Source organism: Mus caroli, unplaced genomic scaffold (assembly GCF_978045245.1).
Source record: "Mus caroli unplaced genomic scaffold, Mus_caroli_1 scaffold_8, whole genome shotgun sequence".
Taxonomy (NCBI): Eukaryota; Metazoa; Chordata; class Mammalia; order Rodentia; family Muridae; genus Mus; species Mus caroli.
This window is the reverse complement of record NW_028227263.1, coordinates 80856174-80872756: the sequence shown is the minus strand read 5'-3', so window position 1 is coordinate 80872756 and position 16583 is coordinate 80856174. Positions and strand designations below refer to the sequence as shown.

The following is a 16583-nucleotide window of genomic DNA, read 5'->3' as shown; positions in this document are numbered from 1 at the left end:
TAGGCATTCTTTGACCTTTTAAATCAACATACATGAACATCTCACAAATCAATTTAAAATGATTTGAAAAGTTTTAAATAGAAAATGAGACTTTTGCTTGAGCAAAAATAATCTTCCAGCCTCTGGGACAGAGGCTCAGAGGCTGCGGTTTCTCTGTGGGGCAGGGTAAGGCACGTTTTTCTCAGCATCTAGGCTTCTTACTGTATTCCTTATCTAGGGAGGATTTTGTTGTTAAATACCAGTGCCTCGGTTTCCCTACTCTGCCTTGTTGCCTTGAGAACAGTGCCTCCCACTGAGCCTCTCACTCGCAGCCAGCAAGTCCCAGCAGTCCTACCTCTGTCCCACAGTACTGGGTTGCAGGCACGAGTGTAGACAGACCCAGCCTTTTACCTGGGTTGTAGGAACTTGAACTCAGGTACTCAAGTTTGCATAGCATGCATTCTTACCTGCTAAGCCATCCTTCCAGCCCCTGGTTGCAGTGTTCAAACTCCTTCGATGATTCTGAATGTGACAAGCATGTTAGGTTGTCTCTGGATGCTTTTTGGTGATTGCTGGTAACATACAGTTCTCATAGAGGCAAATGCCAGATGCCTAAGATACAGCGGAACTGTGGCTCTCAAGAGTCTGGTTGAAAAGAATGGAGGAATAGTGGCTTCTGCTGAGCCCCAGCCTTAAATTCAGTTCTCTCCCATGCTGGCTCAGCATCTCCAGTGAGGCTACCTGTACTGCTCCACAGCCCTTCTGTGAATGCAGAGCCCTCATTGCTGACAAGAGTACTTGCTTCTTTTGGCTAGGGGTGTGGCTTGCTGTCAGTCTTCCTTTTTTTTTTTTTTTTTTTTTTTTTTTTTTTTTTTGAGACAGGGTTTCTCTGTATAGCCCTAGCTGTCCTGGAACTCACTTTGTAGACCAGGCTGGCCTCGAACTCAGAAACCCACCTGCCTCTGCCTCCCGAGTGCTGGGATTAAAGGCGTGCGCCACCACACCCGGCTTGGTGGCAGTCTTCCTAAGACTACAAGATCCCCAATACCAAAGCAAAAACAGATTTCCTGTCTTCTATTTCATTTATGAGCCCTCTTACTGGATGAGATGTCTTGGTCAACAATCCCAGTTATGACAAGCCAGTGGTTGTTCTGTAATTGCACATTTTTTACTAAAAGTAGCTTAATGAAACCCTGGCCTGGACATGCACTGAATTAGTCTGGACTGAAACTATTGGCACTCGATGGTTTAGTATTTGGGGTAAGTGAGAAAAACAGGACACCATTGCATCATGCATGCCATTGTCCCAGTCAAGGACTTGCCAAAGCTGGCTAGAGGCAAATGAGGTTTCCTTTCTTATGTGTCTCAGGACCCAGATAACTGATGCGGTTCAATCATTTGAACCTTCAATCTGTGTTTTTCCTGGAGCCTAACATTTTCAGGGAATAGTTTTGTAGAGTATGAATTTTATTCAGGCTAATATTGGTCCTGTTACAGCAGAAGTTTGTATCACCTGATAGTCGTGCAACACTTGCAAGAATGGGTAGGTGGAACTGTGTTATGATGCTGATTTGAGGTGGTCTCATGTAGCCCAGGCACATAACGGAAACTGGCCTGAACTCCTAATCCTACCTCCACATCCCACCAGCTGAGATTACAAGTGTCTCCTCACCTGACCTTGAATGTTTTCTCTCTAGCATTTGTATAACTGGTAAATGCCCTACTTTTGAAGCTTGCCCTAATTAAATTAATGGATATGATTAACAAGACTGACTAGCTGAAGGTTGATCCCTGGAATGGGCAGGACAGAACTGATCTCTCCATACATGTGCCTGCATACATATATGTGCACACACAGGAGCTAGAGTTGGAGAGATGGCTCAGTGTTCACAGGACTTCTCCCAGGGGACCTGGGTTTGGTTCTCAGCGCTAACATGGCAGATCACAGCCTTCTGTAACAGTTCCAGGGAGGTGCGGTTACATTCTGGCACACGAGAGCATTCCTGGAAAGTGGCAGTTCCTCACTGCTTGAGCAGGACGGGCATTTTATTGCCTTCTCTGAGCCCTTGAGCTCCCCACACCCTCCATCCTGTGTAGCTGCTTGTTATATTGGAAAACAGCGATTTTGGCAGTTTGCCAGCAGGAAACACCATCTGTTTCCTTCCATATTGACTCTGCTCTTTATTTTTAATGCTTTTATTACCCTATATTAGTTATATATAGTAATGGACATCATTACATGCCCATAATGTATTTTAATTGTACACACACACACTCCTATCAGCCTCCTTTGTCCTTCAGATGGTCTCCCTCTTTTTAATTAACTACCCCCTTTCTGTGACTGACTTTAGAGTTAATTATGGGAGCTTGGGCACCTTACCAATGGCTACACCACTGAAGAAATGTTTCTTAATCCTCCATCAACTAGTAACTGTAAGTCTTGGGGGTGGGGCAGGCCCAAGTTAGCACCTCCTCCTCTCAGTGGTAGGATGTTGAGGAGCCCAGTCTTGTGCAAATCTTGTGACATTCGTGATGAACAAAACTAGGCTTTCTATGCCTAATTCTCCATGAACAACTTAACTAAACTATACTCAAAACTGATAACAGTTCTGCTTACTCGCCATTAACCAAAGCAATTTAACTGGCTGAATACAGTGGATGGGGCAATTTTAACCTGAAGGACATGGCTATAAGAAGGGCCCATGCAAGGATGTGACAGTAAGTGACAGGTTAGAGCCAGGCATTGAGTCTACATAGCCAGTGGTGGGCGTTGGGGTTACTATTCACCTTTGCCCTAGTTTTCCAAGTAACATCTGAGCTATCACGTAAAAGGACAAAGGCATCACACCTGAGAAGTAGGAGCAGGATTGCAGGAACTGAAATTAAACCCTAAAATCCATGCACTCAATTCGAAATACCGTAAATTTTAGTTGAATATTATACTGTGTATCTAAGTATGTACACTGGGTTTGTAAACAAAGTTATTGTTGGGTGTGTGTGTGTCTGTTTTTAAATTTGGCTTTGCTGTTTTGAGAGGGGGCTAACTACAGAGATATGCCTGCCTTTGTCTCCCATGGTTTTGGTTTTGGTTTTTGAGGCAGGCTTACACTGCTGAGTGTGACACCAGAGATGACTCTGAAATCCTGATCCTCTTGCCACCATCTCACAAATGCTGGGATGAGAGCCGTTTGCCCCACACTCGGTGTGTGCAGTGAGGGGCTTTACACCTAGGGTTCTGTACGTGCTAGGCAAGGAAGCACCTGGCCAACTGAGGTACATTCCTACTCCTACTTTGTATATTTTAACATGTTATCTTTCTGAATTGCTAGTTTCCATGTTAGACTGCAAAGTTCCAAGTGGAAGAGATTCCTTTGTATGGCTAAGTTTATGTAAAATAATGATTTCGTTATTACACTGTTTTATCTGTGTATCATGTACTTTGATCATATCCACTCACCTCCCTTTTTATTGGTTTTTGTTTTTTTTTTTGTTTTTTGTTTTTTCAAGACAGGGTTTCTCTGTAGTCCTGGTTGTCCTGGAATTCACTCTGTAGACCAGGTTGGCCTTGAACTCAGAAATTCGCCTGCCTCTGCCTCCCAAGTGCTGGGATTAAAGGCATGGTTTTGGTTTTTTAAGACAGGGTTTCTCTGTGTAGCCCTGGCTGGAATTCACCCTGTAAACAGAGCTGGCCTCTAACTCAGGGATCAGCCATCCTCTGCCTCCTGAGTGCTGAGATTAAAGGAGTGAGCCAGCACCACCTCTTTTAATGAAACTAACCCCTCTTAACCAGTGTGCTGGGATTAAAGGCTTTTAAGGCAAGGTTTCTCTGTGTAGCCCTCACTGTCCTGAGCTTCAAATTCAGAGACTCACCTGTATCTGCCTGCTGAGTGCTGGGGTTGAAGGTGTGTGCCACCACTGCCCAACATTTCCCCTCCACCTTGTCTTTTAATGAAACTAAACATTACTTATTTCATCATCATGATTACAGATGTTAAGGGACTGGATAAACAGGCAAATGAGCAACCTCCTCCCTTGTAACCAGATGTTTCACTTGCTCTGTATGATGTGAGAAATCACCTTAAGCAAAGAGAGAGGGTTCAAACTGGGCTCAGAGGTGGGGTGGCAGTCATCGGTACCAAAAAAGAAAAACAAAAAAATTAAACTGATCCTTTTTTACCACTGAGAAAACTATTAAAAACATAAAACTTTAAAAATTCAGCAATTTTTTTTAAAAAGCCATGTTGTGTCTGAAAAAAAATCAGCAAATTCATGGCTATCTTCATATCCTTAGCTTCATATCCAGTCATCAAAGTCTATTTTCAAGGTGGTTGATAATGTGAAGTGATTCCAGGCTTTTCTCTCCCATGTCCCAGATGGAGTTGCTGCATTAGCTTATTACTGTAACAAGATCCTTAGCAGACTAGTTTTTATGACACAGTGAGTTTTATTTCCATTTTGGAGATTCAAAGTCCTCAAGCTTGGTGCAGCACCGTATAGATTCCATCAGGCTCCTCAGGCTGTGTCATCTCACGGTGGGGTGCACAGAAATCTAGTCTCTTTTTCTCTGGGGACACCCACATTGACCTCATATAGTAGTTTCCCAAAGGTCCCACCTTTAAACACCACAGAGTTCTCACCTTCTTAATCCCATTAATCTATGGAAACTTGATTCCATCAGTTCCATTTCAAATCGCAGCTATCTCCTTTATTGCGTTCCTAGTATATTGCAGAGAACCATTACAAAAACTGTGCTAATGTGACACATAAGAGCCTAAATTGGAGTCATTACTACATTAATTCCTTCCCTTGAGACAGTGGATCAGAAGAAAGGAATTCTAAGTAGATTGCTTTCCGCACGTTTGGGGAGGGGATCTATGCTGCAAACCCTTAGGGCCCGGTGACAAGGGCGGGACTCAAATCTCATCTCCAGGAGGTTTCAAATCTCTTGAGCCTCAATGTCCAATCAGTATCAAGTACAAGGTCTGTAAAAACATTCGTGCAAGATCTGTTATCCGAGCTATGCATAGTTGAGCTGCGAGCTCCTCCCTGAAAGTCAAACGCGCTTCCGCCTGGGCATCCTCCAGCCCCGCCCTCTGGTCACACCCCCCCTGTGATTGGCCGAGCGTCGAGGCAGGTCGAGCCGCGATAGGTCAGTACCTCCACGGCCGTGAGCGCCACGTGTACATAGGGCCGAACCGGAAGCGCAGAGCAGAGAGGAGCAGCGGGCTTGTCGTTGGTGGCGGCGGCGGTGGCCACCATGGATCGCGATGAAGAGCCTCTGTCCGCGAGGCCGGCGCTGGAGACCGAGAGCCTGCGATTCCTGCACGTGACAGGTCAGGGGCGGCGGGCGCCGCCATGCTCGGTGGGTCGACCTCCAGGAGGCTTGGCGTTAACGCCGCGGACTGGCCGGGCCTGCCTGCTGGGCCGGAGCTCAGCTTTCTCGAAGTCACCCTAGCTGGGCGGGCGCTCGCGGACTTGGCTCACTGGAGTCCCTTTAACATCTTCCTTTTGCAGTGGAGTCCTCCGCCCGGCGTTTCGCTCTACCCTGCACTAACACACTGTTGTCTCACTCCTTAACAAAGTGTAACTCACGGAGTCTGGATGGCCTTTGCTTTCCTGAATCAGATAGACGCGTCCCCTTTGGTCCTTCAGAACCTAGCTGCTGGGCTCTGCACCCTCCGGGCTACTCCCGAGTCCCCTTGTAGTTGAGAAGTTTCTGTACCCAGCGATTCGCTTCTTAGGAGTCCGTTTCCAGCTAGACTGTGAAGGTTCTGAAAGAAGCAGCCATGACTATTTTTGTAGAGTATTATTGAAAAAATGCTATTTCCATTTCTGAAACTGGTTTCTTTTTTCTTTTTTTTTTTTTTTTTTTTTTCCAGTGGGCTCCCTGCTGGCCAGCTATGGCTGGTACATCCTCTTCAGCTGCATCCTTCTCTACATTGTCATCCAGAGGCTCTCCCTCCGACTGAGGGCTTTGAGGCAGAGACAGCTGGACCAAGCCGAGACTGTTCTGGGTTAGTGCCATGTGGTAGAAATGAAGGCGCCTGTCATTTACTTAGTGGGTGGCGGCAAAACATGCCTTTGAGTTTTGAAAGATTTTTATTGAGATGCAGAGACTCCGCGATGGTGTATAGCATACTCAATGCACATCTTGTTCGGTGGATGGGGACCAGTCCCTGGAGATGGCCAGGTCTTGTGGAGGAAACAAGAAGTGCCAAGGGGTGGTGGGTGGGGGATATCAGGCATTGGGGTCCTGGGAATCTTGCCGCCTGACTGACTGGAAGTGGGGTGCTACTTTATTTATACAGCACTCGGTAGACAAGGATGGATTCATCGATCATATTTTTGTCCCCAGATGTATTTTAGCTTCTTCATAGTCATAAGTTTAGTCATCATTGATAAACCGTGACAGAGCAGAGTTATCTTTTACAATCATTTTCCCTCATCAACCCGGTAGCCCATTTTTTTTTTTTTAAGAATCTAGAGGCATATTTTGCCAAAGCATGACAGTCCATTCTCAGGCTGGTAGCTCTTATGGTTTCAAAGGCACTAGACAGAAAATCTCCAAGCCAGCCTGGGTAGGTTGTCATGTCCTATGGCAGTAGGTTAGCAGTTTATTCAATCAACTTTTGATGGTCAGAGTGCTAATTGTCATTAGGCCCAAGGAAAATCTTCAAGCCAGAACTGCTACAGTTATTATTCAATTTTGGATGTAATACTATGTTTTTTTTAATCTTTGTGGAATTTATTTGTAGGTCTGAACTTGGTATTTTTTTGTTCCTTGGTCATAGGACACCACAGTGGTCCTGCACAGACTAATTTTTCCAAGGGAGGTCTTAATCCCTCATTCTTTTATCATTTATCCACACCATCCTTTGTCCATCAGGATAAGCCCCCATGTAGGGCAGAGATAACTCAAGCCGGTTTAACTTTGTTGTTGTATCTTTTTCCTGGAGGGGCATACCATATGTGCCCGCCCCCAATCTTATGTATGCCACGTATTCCCCTGAGTGATAGGAGGAAGAGGCTTTAACCTGATTGATCGGCTGCCAACTTCTCCAGCCCACTGAGTCTTACTTCTCTTTTAAGTTTACCTTGTTCTAATTATCTTGTTCCTGAGTAAATGGAGAGGTGTGTGCGTGATCCAAGGATATCTTGGAGCCTGAGCCTCACAAGGAGATCTCTCCGGGCCTAAGGAAGAGCCTCAAGTAGGGCCAGATAAGGATATCTCCCTAAAAGTGGGCTGGGTGGTGTGCTTAGGAGTCCCCTAGGAACGCTTAGAAGCTGTCCTCTTGGGAGAAGGCATAGAAGAGTCGTACACTTCCCGTCAATTCAGTGTCCCCAAGTTGTACAAATATTAAAAGTCCCCAAGCATGCAACACATGGAGATCAAGACCAGAAGTGGAAGACCATGTGACAGCGATTGTATCGCTCTGCTCAGCTTTGATAGATAGTGGTCAAGCAGCTGTGCTGGCTTTGTGACTTTCACTGTTCCCATTAGCTGTGGCTGGGCCAGTTAGTGGGTCTTAATTTAGAGAGGATTAAAATGAAGATGTCACCCTTTTCTTTGTGCTCCAGTGACACCCCCCAGTGAACCTCTCTAGAATTATTGTGAGTGACCAAAAACTCAGTGTTAGGGTCTGTCTGTCCCTCCCTGCCTGCCTGCCTGCCTTCCTTCCTTCCTTATTCCAGTCGCTGTGCCGCCCCTCCCCCATCTCCAGTGTTAGGTTTTACACGCACTCCATTTTGATTTTTCCCTGACCTCATCAGACCTGATTTTCACTTATTTGGTTGTTTAGAGAAATCTCAAAGGGCAGCCGTTCTGTCTAGAAGCTACACTCCTGTGTGTGTATCCTAAAGAAACACTGTTTTATATTGCAATATAACTTAAATATAGGTCACCATTCAACTGATTACTACAGTACTGAGACGGGTGGATTTACAAGTAGGTAGAAAAGTAAACTAGGGCTGGGTGTGAGGCACACACCTTTAATTCCTACATTCAGGAGGCAGAGGAAGGCAGATCTGTGTGAATCTGGGGGCAGCCCAACATGCATATAGTTTTAGGTCAGCCAGAGCTACATAGTAAGACCCTGTTCTAAAAAAAAAAAAAAAAAATTAAGTAGGCTGGGGCTGGGGCTAGAGCTGAGGCTCAGTTTGTAGAGTGCTTGACTAACATACACAAGACAGAGCATTGGCTCTCCTGTACCAAGTAGAAGTGGGTGTGGTGGCAGACTTCTGTAGTCGTGCACGTGGACGTTGATGCAAGAAGAACAGGAGTTCAAGGTCATTCTGCTATATAGTGAGTTTGAGGCCAGTCGAGGTTATCTAATACCTGATTAATTTTTTTTATCTAATATATAATTAATTTGTTATTTGCATATACATCTGCAGGCAGAAGAGGGCATCAGATCCCCTTATGGTTGTGAACCACCATGTGGTTACTGGGAATTGAACTCAGGACCCCTGGAAGAACAGCCAGCGCTCGTAACCCCCTGAGAATTTCACTAGTCCAACATTCAGATTCATAATGCTAGTTGAAAGGACTTTGCTTTGTAGAAACAAGAATCTTACACCTCAGCCGGGCGTGGTGGCGCACGCCTTTAATCCCAGCACTTGGGAGGCAGAGGCAGGTGGATTTCTGAGTTCGAGGCCAGCCTGGTCTACAGAGTGAGTTCCAGGATAGCCAGGGCTACACAGAGAAACCCTGTCTCGAAAAACAAAACCAAAAAAAAGAATCTTACACCTCTTCTCATTGACCTGAGCCTGTCAAGTGATGGATAGAGATGCAAATTCCTTCTGTTTTGCTTTGTGGAATGCTGGTCAGGTGCAAGTGAGATGGCCACCTTGTACAGTGTTATCTCACTCACTATGGTGGCCATCAGAGCACTTAGTGCTCTGCCATGAGTATACAAGGGGATACTTTGTTGTGGTTTCCTGACATTTGAACCTTTCTATATAGGCGATTTCATATGGACTCATACCTAATTGTTTTTCTATTTTAGAACCTGATGTTGTTGTTAAGCGACAAGAGGCTTTAGCAGCTGCTCGTTTGAGAATGCAGGAAGATCTAAATGCCCAAGTTGAAAAACATAAGGAAAAACTAAGACAGGTATGAGCTGGGTTGACTTAATACATTTGTTGGGTCTTTTTGTTTTTTCCCTTGAGCATGCTAAGCAAGGTCTCTCTCACTAATCAGGCTTAGTGATAACAGTAAAGTATATTTACTGTTATTTGTAAGCTTAGAGAGCAGGGTCGTGTCTCACTATGTTTACATTGGCGATACAGAGAAAAGTATGCTAGTCGGAATAGTTGTGTAAGTACATTATTGCGGTGAAAGGCAGACATGAAGATGGTGTATGTGAGTGAGTGGGTGCGTGTCTTGGATGGATATGAAGATTAATTTCCCTTAGTTTACTGTTGGTCAGCATGTTTGCTCTGTGCAGTTTTGAATTGTCAAGGGAGAAACACTCTGGAAGAAAAGTGTATCTTTTGTTTGTTTTGCCTTCAAGTGTTTTCTTATAACTATTTATTCAACAGAACTGTGTGCCCAGGTCACATGCCTCTGGAGCTAGGGTAGATGCCAGCCTGTCACTCTGTGCTTGGATGCCTTGTAATCCCAAGTGCTGGGATTACAGGCTTTGATTGAAGTTGTGTACTGCCTATGACCTGGTTTAGGGGTGGTCGAGCACACTACAGTGGGTTTCAGAAGAGCCAAGAAAAGGCCGCGGTGTTGGTGGCGGTGTGGACCAGAAGGAACAAGGATTGCTTGATCAGCCAGGTTACTCATGGGAGTCAGAGTGCGTGTCGGTGCTTTTCCTGTTGCTATGATGGAGTGACAGAAGCAGCTGGGGGAGGGGGTTATTTTAGTGTACAGTCCCCAGGTGAGGATACAGTCTGTCATGGCAACAGGAAGCAGACTGACACCATTTCATCCTCATACAAGCAGCGGAGAGGATAGGAAGTAGAGCCGGGCTATAAATCCTCAAAACCCACGTGCTTTCTCCAGCAAGCTGCCCCTCCCAAAGTTTCCATGGCATTCCCAAACATTGCCACCAGCTGGAGGCCAAGTGTGCAGATGCAGAATTGCACACCAGCATTGAGCTGATCTCTCATTAAAGTGACTGCTTTCTAGTTTCAATCCAGAAAGTTTCCAGAGCCTGCCTCATCTTCACAGAAAGAACCCTCTGCCAGCTTTGAGGCACCAGAGAATTTGGTCATATTATTATAGTCTGAGTGTTACTGAGACTTCGAGCACAGGAAAGGGACTTGTGCCTTTCTGCTGTCAGTTGGCAGCTTCTCTTATTTTGGCCTGGTCATCCAGTTGGGTCTGGTCTGCCCAGCTTGGCTAGGACTCAGAAAGAAAGGACATAACAAGACCCAAGCATACCCCCTCCCCGCTAACACTTCTTCTAGTAGCAGCCTTCAGTGGACGTTAGTTGTCTGTCCTCTCAGTCACCGGCCTACATTGGAAACCTGTGGTACAGAAGTCTGTTCTGTGAAAGAAGTCTCCACTCTCCCTGCTTCTCATCTACTGCTAAATAGCCCATGTCATGGTAAATTCTTTTAGGTATTTTCACAGATGTATTTTATCTAATATTTTATGAGCACATAATGTGGGTCTCTCTCCATAAATGGAAAGTGTGTACATTTTTTTAATGTTTACCTATCTGCCTGTCTCATAGTTAGCTTAGATCTCTCATAGATAATCCTAGAATTTATCTGCTATACATCTGTTTGGGATGTTTATTTTATTATAATCTGTGTGTGAGTGCAGGCATGTGTGTGTCATGGTATGCTATGGAGGTCAGGGGACAGCTTACAGGAGCCATTCTTTCCTCCCACCATGAGTTCTGAGGCTCACATAGGTCATCCAGCTTATTCAGCAAGCGTTTCTGCCTGCTGAGCCAGCTTGCTTCATCCCCCTCTCCCCTTTGGTTTTGGTTTTGTTAAGATAGATCAGGCGTTCTTTGTTTGTTTTGGGTTTGGGTTTGTTTTGTTTTTTGTTTTTTGAGGCATGGTCCTGGCTAGCCTAGATGTTTGCTTCTGCTTCCCTAGAACTGGGGATTCTGGGATCACAGGCATGTATTCCATGCCCAGGTCAGCTATACTATAAAGTCTTTTTCTTGTTCATTTACTTGTTTTGGGGTATTTTTGTTATTGTTTGTTTGGTTGATTGTTTTCTTTCAAGATTGGGTTTCTCTGTGTAGCCCTGGCTGTCTTAGAATTCACTCTGTAGACCAGGCTATCTCAAACCTACAGAGATTCACCAGCCTCTGTCTCCCCAGTGCTGGGATTAAAGGTGTGGGGGCTGCTGCGGTTGCCATCACCACTACCACCTGGCTTCTGGGTATAGCAAATGGTATAAAGCAACCTTTATGTTAAGGTATTTTCTACTTTTCTCACCTTTCTGTGTTTACACGCAATGGAAGCTTGAAGGGACGGTTTAGCAAGAGATGTGCATGCCGTGGAGAGACTTGCTGAGTGCATGCTTTTAAGGAGTCTTTGTCACATGGCCTCATATCACAGTGGAATTGAAGCAGAACGGAGGGTATTGGGAATGGGAGAGCACACACCCCTGACATTCGTGTCCGCTGGGATTCTTGGTGCTAGAAAAGTGGCTCCCGTCCACGGAGCAGGAAGCCGAGCACAGGCCACAGGGTGGGTTCGCCCACAGGCTTGTCTTGGTGCTCATGACTGAGTGCAGGGTTTCTGTTGGGATTCATCTTCCCGTAGGTTTCCGTACTGCTTACCTTTCCAGTATGGAAATCTGTTGTCCTATGATCCAGTGCCTGAGGCAGTCATAGCCAGGTGACAATAAAACAGGGCTGCCAGCCACACACAGTCATTCCAGGTCATTTCTGAGAGTGGGCCTCACTGTGTAGGCCAGGCTGGCTTTGAACTTAAGTCTTCTCTCGTCTTCTCATCTTCCTGAGTGTCAGGCGTACAGGTGCATAGCACTGTGCCCGGCTTTCTACGGCAACTTTGTTGTTGTTGTTGTCGTTGTTGTTCTTGTTTAAGAGATGAAAGTGAACACTTGTTTTGGGAGATGTTCAAATTAAGAATTCTTTTTTTTTTTAAGATTTATTTTATATATGTGAGTACACTGTCGCTGTCTTCAGACACACCAGAAGAGTGCATAGGAACCCATCACAGATGGTTGTGAGCCACCATGTGGTTGCTGGGAACTGAACTCAGGACCTCTGAAAAAGCAGTCAGTGCTATTAACCGCTGAGCCCTCTCTCCAGCCCGAATTAAGAATAAGCACTTTCTTTGAGAATAGGAGGAGCTTATGGGTGCTTGCTGGGTGTGCTTTCTTGTGTGTGGTTCTTTGTGTGAGTGTGTGTGTGTATGTGTGTGTGTGTGTGTGTGTGTGTGTTTTGAGACAGATTTTCTTTGTGTAACAGCCCTGGCTGTCCTGGAACTCACTTTGTAGTCCAGGCTGGCCTCAGAGATCCACCTGCTCCTGCCTCCCAAGTGCTGGGATTAAAGGTGCATGCCATCACCACCTGGCTCATTGTATGTGGTTCTTTCTTAGCTTGAAGAAGAGAAAAGAAGACAGAAGATTGAAATGTGGGACAGCATGCAAGAAGGCAGAAGTTACAAAAGAAATTCAGGAAGGCCTCAGGTAACTGGAGGTGGCAGTACTTAGTCATATAGAATGCTGGCATTTGGAGTGGCTTTGTGGCTTTGCAGACTGAACCCAGAGCACAGCATATTGTAGCTGTACCTCCAGCCCCAAGTAGAATGTATTGATTCTTAAGCTTGTGTTTGTTCAAACAGGAAGAAGATGGCCCTGGACCTTCTACTTCATCTGTCATCCCCAAAGGAAAATCTGACAAAAAGCCTTTGCGAGGAGGTGGTAAGAACCTAGCAATGTGAAAGAAACATTTAGGATTTTCAACACTTAGAAAATCTGTTGTCTTTTTATCTGTGCTCTATGTGTGTGGTGTGTGTGTGGATACACATCACATACCCATGCTTGTACACAGAGGCCAGAGGATAGGTTTCGTTTGTTCTATCACTTTCCACATTACTTGATTGAGGCAGGGTCTCCCTCATCCTAGAGCTAGTTGGGCATCTGGAAAGCCACAGCAGTCCTCCTGGTTGTAACCCTAAAGCACATGGAATACACGCGTGTGCCACTGTGCCTGGCGCTCTACACGGGTGCTGGGATTTCCACTCAGGTCTTCGTGCTTGCTCACGTCCTTTTCCCCACCAAGCAGCCATCTTCCCAGCTTCGTATTTTCCTTTTCAAAGTAAGATTCTGCAGCTGAGAGCATGTGACATTTACGTGTAGTCCTAGCATTAGGAAGCTGAAGCAGAGGGATGGCTCAAGTGGAGGCCAGCCTCCGCTACACTGTGAGGTTCTGTCTCTAAAAGAAAGAAGATTCCCTTTGTGTCTGCGTCCCCAGTTTAGGACTAGAAATATAAGGCTGCCATGTGGCGCCTCCCTAAGCAACTAGGATGATGCTGGAGACGCTGTCTGTGTCTTGCTGGCACTGCTACCCTCTTCCTGTGAGTGACTTTCTCAGGGTGTGGAACAGACTCAGCTTTTTTCTGTGTGCATGGCTAGGCTCCCCAGGTGATACTATAGCAGCGTGCCTTCATTCTGTCCCTGAGGGATTTCACATCTCTCAGGAAGATGGAACACAGAAATGGAGAGTGAGCAGTCTTTTGTGATTCAAGCCGAGTTTGAGGCAGTGGAGCCTGGTGTGTTAGGTAGCTCCCCTCCTGCCCTCCAGAGTTCAGGGACATGGCAGAAGGAAGGGTGGAAACTTGAAACTTCTCAGATATTGACAGCACAGTGGAAGTTGTGGAAAACAAAGCACCTAGCATGCTTAAGTTTGTGCATGGCCTGTTGTGCTGTCCAGCAGCCCTGAGCTCGGCCAACCTAAATAGCCTGGCTTTGCAGATGAGGAAACTAAGGCTCAAGGCAAGATTTCACAGTGAACAAGGAAAAGAACCAGCCCACAGAAGGTCTGGCTGGATATGGAGACTGGGCCATTCGGCAAAGACCCATTTATCCATGTTGGCTATGAGGAGCTGATGTGCGAGGGAGAGATGGAAAAAGGATGTAGGTGACCCAGTTCTGACGACTAGAGGTGGAAAGTTCCATTCTGGTTGTTGGGTGTGGTTTCTGTTGGGGATTTGTTCTTGAGACAAGGTCTTACTTAGGCTTAGGCTGGCCACCAGCTCCTTGATCTGTGTTCAAGGCAAGATTTGATCTGTGACCAAGCCAAGGTGACCTTGATCTGTGTTCCTCTTGCCTCTACCTGGACCTTCACATCCTTTTAAAATGTTTTCATTTTGTTTTGTTTTTGAGACTATTAGGTCTTCGGACTAGCTTAAGTAATTGCCTATGGGATTGAAGGCTGCACAACTATCTTCACCCACCTTATTTTTATGTGCTAGCTGAAGTCCCTTGGAAAGGCCATAAGATGGAATCTATACCTTGCAATTGGCATCCTAGAGTTGTGGTTATAGTTTTAATATAGGATGTTCTCGGATTTCCAGCCATCAAAATAGTTTTGTTTCCTTTTCACTTCCAGGTTATAACCCTCTGACGGGTGAAGGGGGTGGAACCTGCTCCTGGAGACCTGGACGCAGGGGCCCATCATCTGGTGGATGAAACTAGGACTCTTGTTAGTGTCGCTCTGACATTAACAAGGTGAACCTTTAACCCTCAACTCAATTGCCTTACGCACACTTTCACAGTGACTGGCCAAGGAGAGGTGGGGCTTATCTCTGTTGTAAACTACTTGTACTTTAAGGGCTTTGGTCAGCATGAGATATAGACATTGCCATTAGGCCACACTCTAGGCAAGGCAGCCATGGCTTTCATGGCTGCTGGCTAGTTGGTAGGTTGAAGGCTTCTTGCTGTTTAGCAGACTTAATAAAGAAGGCCCAGTGATGGTACTTTGGGGTAGAAGTCCTTGCTGACAGGATGGTCTCTGTGACAGGATGCGTTGAATGATGTCTTCCTTATAAATGGTGAGCCCACCAGTGAGGATTACTGATGTACACAGTTGATGGGGTTTGCTTCTGTATATTTATTTTATGTACAGAACTTTGTAAAAAAAAAAAAAAAGTTAAATACTTAAAAAGTAACATTTTTAGCATCTTTATTAAACTCAAGGAAATTTCTTTGTGAGCTTGACTTTGTCAGACAGTAAACAGCTTTGTATCATTCACAGTCTCTGATTTTTCTTATTTCTCATGGCCGGTAGCAGATGGTGGGTGATTTTACAGTTGACAAGCTCCTTGGGGTTCAGCTGCTACGTTAGTAGGATAAAGCAGTGTCACAGCAGGCTGTGGTGGTGCCTAGAACCCCACACTCTGGGTGCGAGGGCCTGCGGATCCCTGCACATCCGAGGCTAGCCTGAACTACGTGGTGAGTTCCAGGCTCACCAGAGCTATCTAGTGAGACCCTGCTGAAGGAAACACGAGTACACTGTAATAAACTGCTGAAAGATGTCTAAAAGAAAACAGGTAGGCCTAGAGGAGCTTGCCTGTAAATACTTCAGACACCGGGGAATAGCCAGTTTGGCCTATGTAGCAAAACCCTGTCTTGCCACACAAGGACAACAACAAAGTCTTGCTTGAGCTGCTAGGATTCCTGTTATGCACATGGCTCATGTGTTGCATCCTTGAGAGGCCCAGCTGGGGATTTGCTGTAAGACAGTTGATTATGTATGTGTGTATGTGGCACTGTTTGATATTTTTGTTTGTTCTCTGTGTGCTGTCCTGGAATTTACTTTGCAGACCAGGCTGGCCTTGAAATGAGAAATCCACCAGCTCCTGCTTCCTAAGTACTGAGCCCTGACACCAGCATGCCCACCTCTGCAGTCTTTGACTTTTATATCAGTTAAGGATTGTTTTAGACAGCAAAACCGTTCTTAACTTGTCCTAGCTTTGGCTTACATGGTGGGTGTTGGACACTTCTGCTGTAGAATTAGTCATGGAAGGTAAAAAGAATTAAACAAGAATAGTACACTTGGCTCAGAAGGTCCAGGTCTACAGAGGTAAAATATAGTGTGTGCATTTCTGTCTTGACCTGAAAGAGAAAACTGTGTATATTAGGGGTATAGGGGCTTAAGTGGGGAGCTCCACCTGGCAGGGATTCCCTGTAGTCACACAGTCAGGAGGCTGGGCAGTGTGGAGGCTAAAGATCTTGTGGGGGGACTTGAGAAAGAGTTGGAATGGACAAAGTGGCGCTGGAATTAGAAACAAATAGCTCATTAAGGCTTAGAGACTAGAGGGACTGCGGGTGTTAAGTGCTCTCAACTAAGCTGCAGTGTTGATCCGTAGCAGAAGCTAAGCAGGAGAAACAGTACCAAGTGTGGTTTTCCTGTACTGTTAGGACTTCCTGGCAGGTTACGGTGGTGATGTCATGCAGAACTGATGAAGAGGATAACGGGGTTACCTGTTTATAATGAATAGATTATGCATTGTGACGCCACCTGTATAACAGTTTAGGAAAGCACTTGCTCATGGTGTTAGCAAACCCACCTGGGAAGCAGGTGGTTTGGTTTTAGGAACCAAAGCTGGAGGAGTTACGTAACCTGCTCACTGTCAATCAGTGTCGTCTATTGCATTCTTGT

The 16583-nt window shown here is 45.6% G+C and overlaps 1 protein-coding gene across 2 annotated transcripts; it reads left to right on the top strand.

Annotated features, from left to right (window-relative positions):
• Window positions 1–5173: 5173 nt before the first annotated feature.
• On the top strand, window positions 5174–15171 carry Selenos (selenoprotein S). 2 transcript variants are annotated; one of them, XM_021167469.3, is made up of 6 exons: window positions 5174–5312; window positions 5859–5993; window positions 8985–9091; window positions 12518–12607; window positions 12763–12841; window positions 14532–15171. In XM_021167469.3, exons 1-6 carry the CDS (start codon window positions 5237–5239, stop codon window positions 14615–14617), a joined length of 573 nt encoding a protein of 190 aa, XP_021023128.2. In that variant the 5' UTR covers window positions 5174–5236; the 3' UTR covers window positions 14618–15171. The 2 variants fall into 2 exon arrangements, with proteins under 2 accessions (XP_021023128.2, XP_021023130.2); XM_021167471.3 differs by having other exon boundaries at window positions 5201–5341.
• Window positions 15172–16583: the final 1412 nt, after the last annotated feature.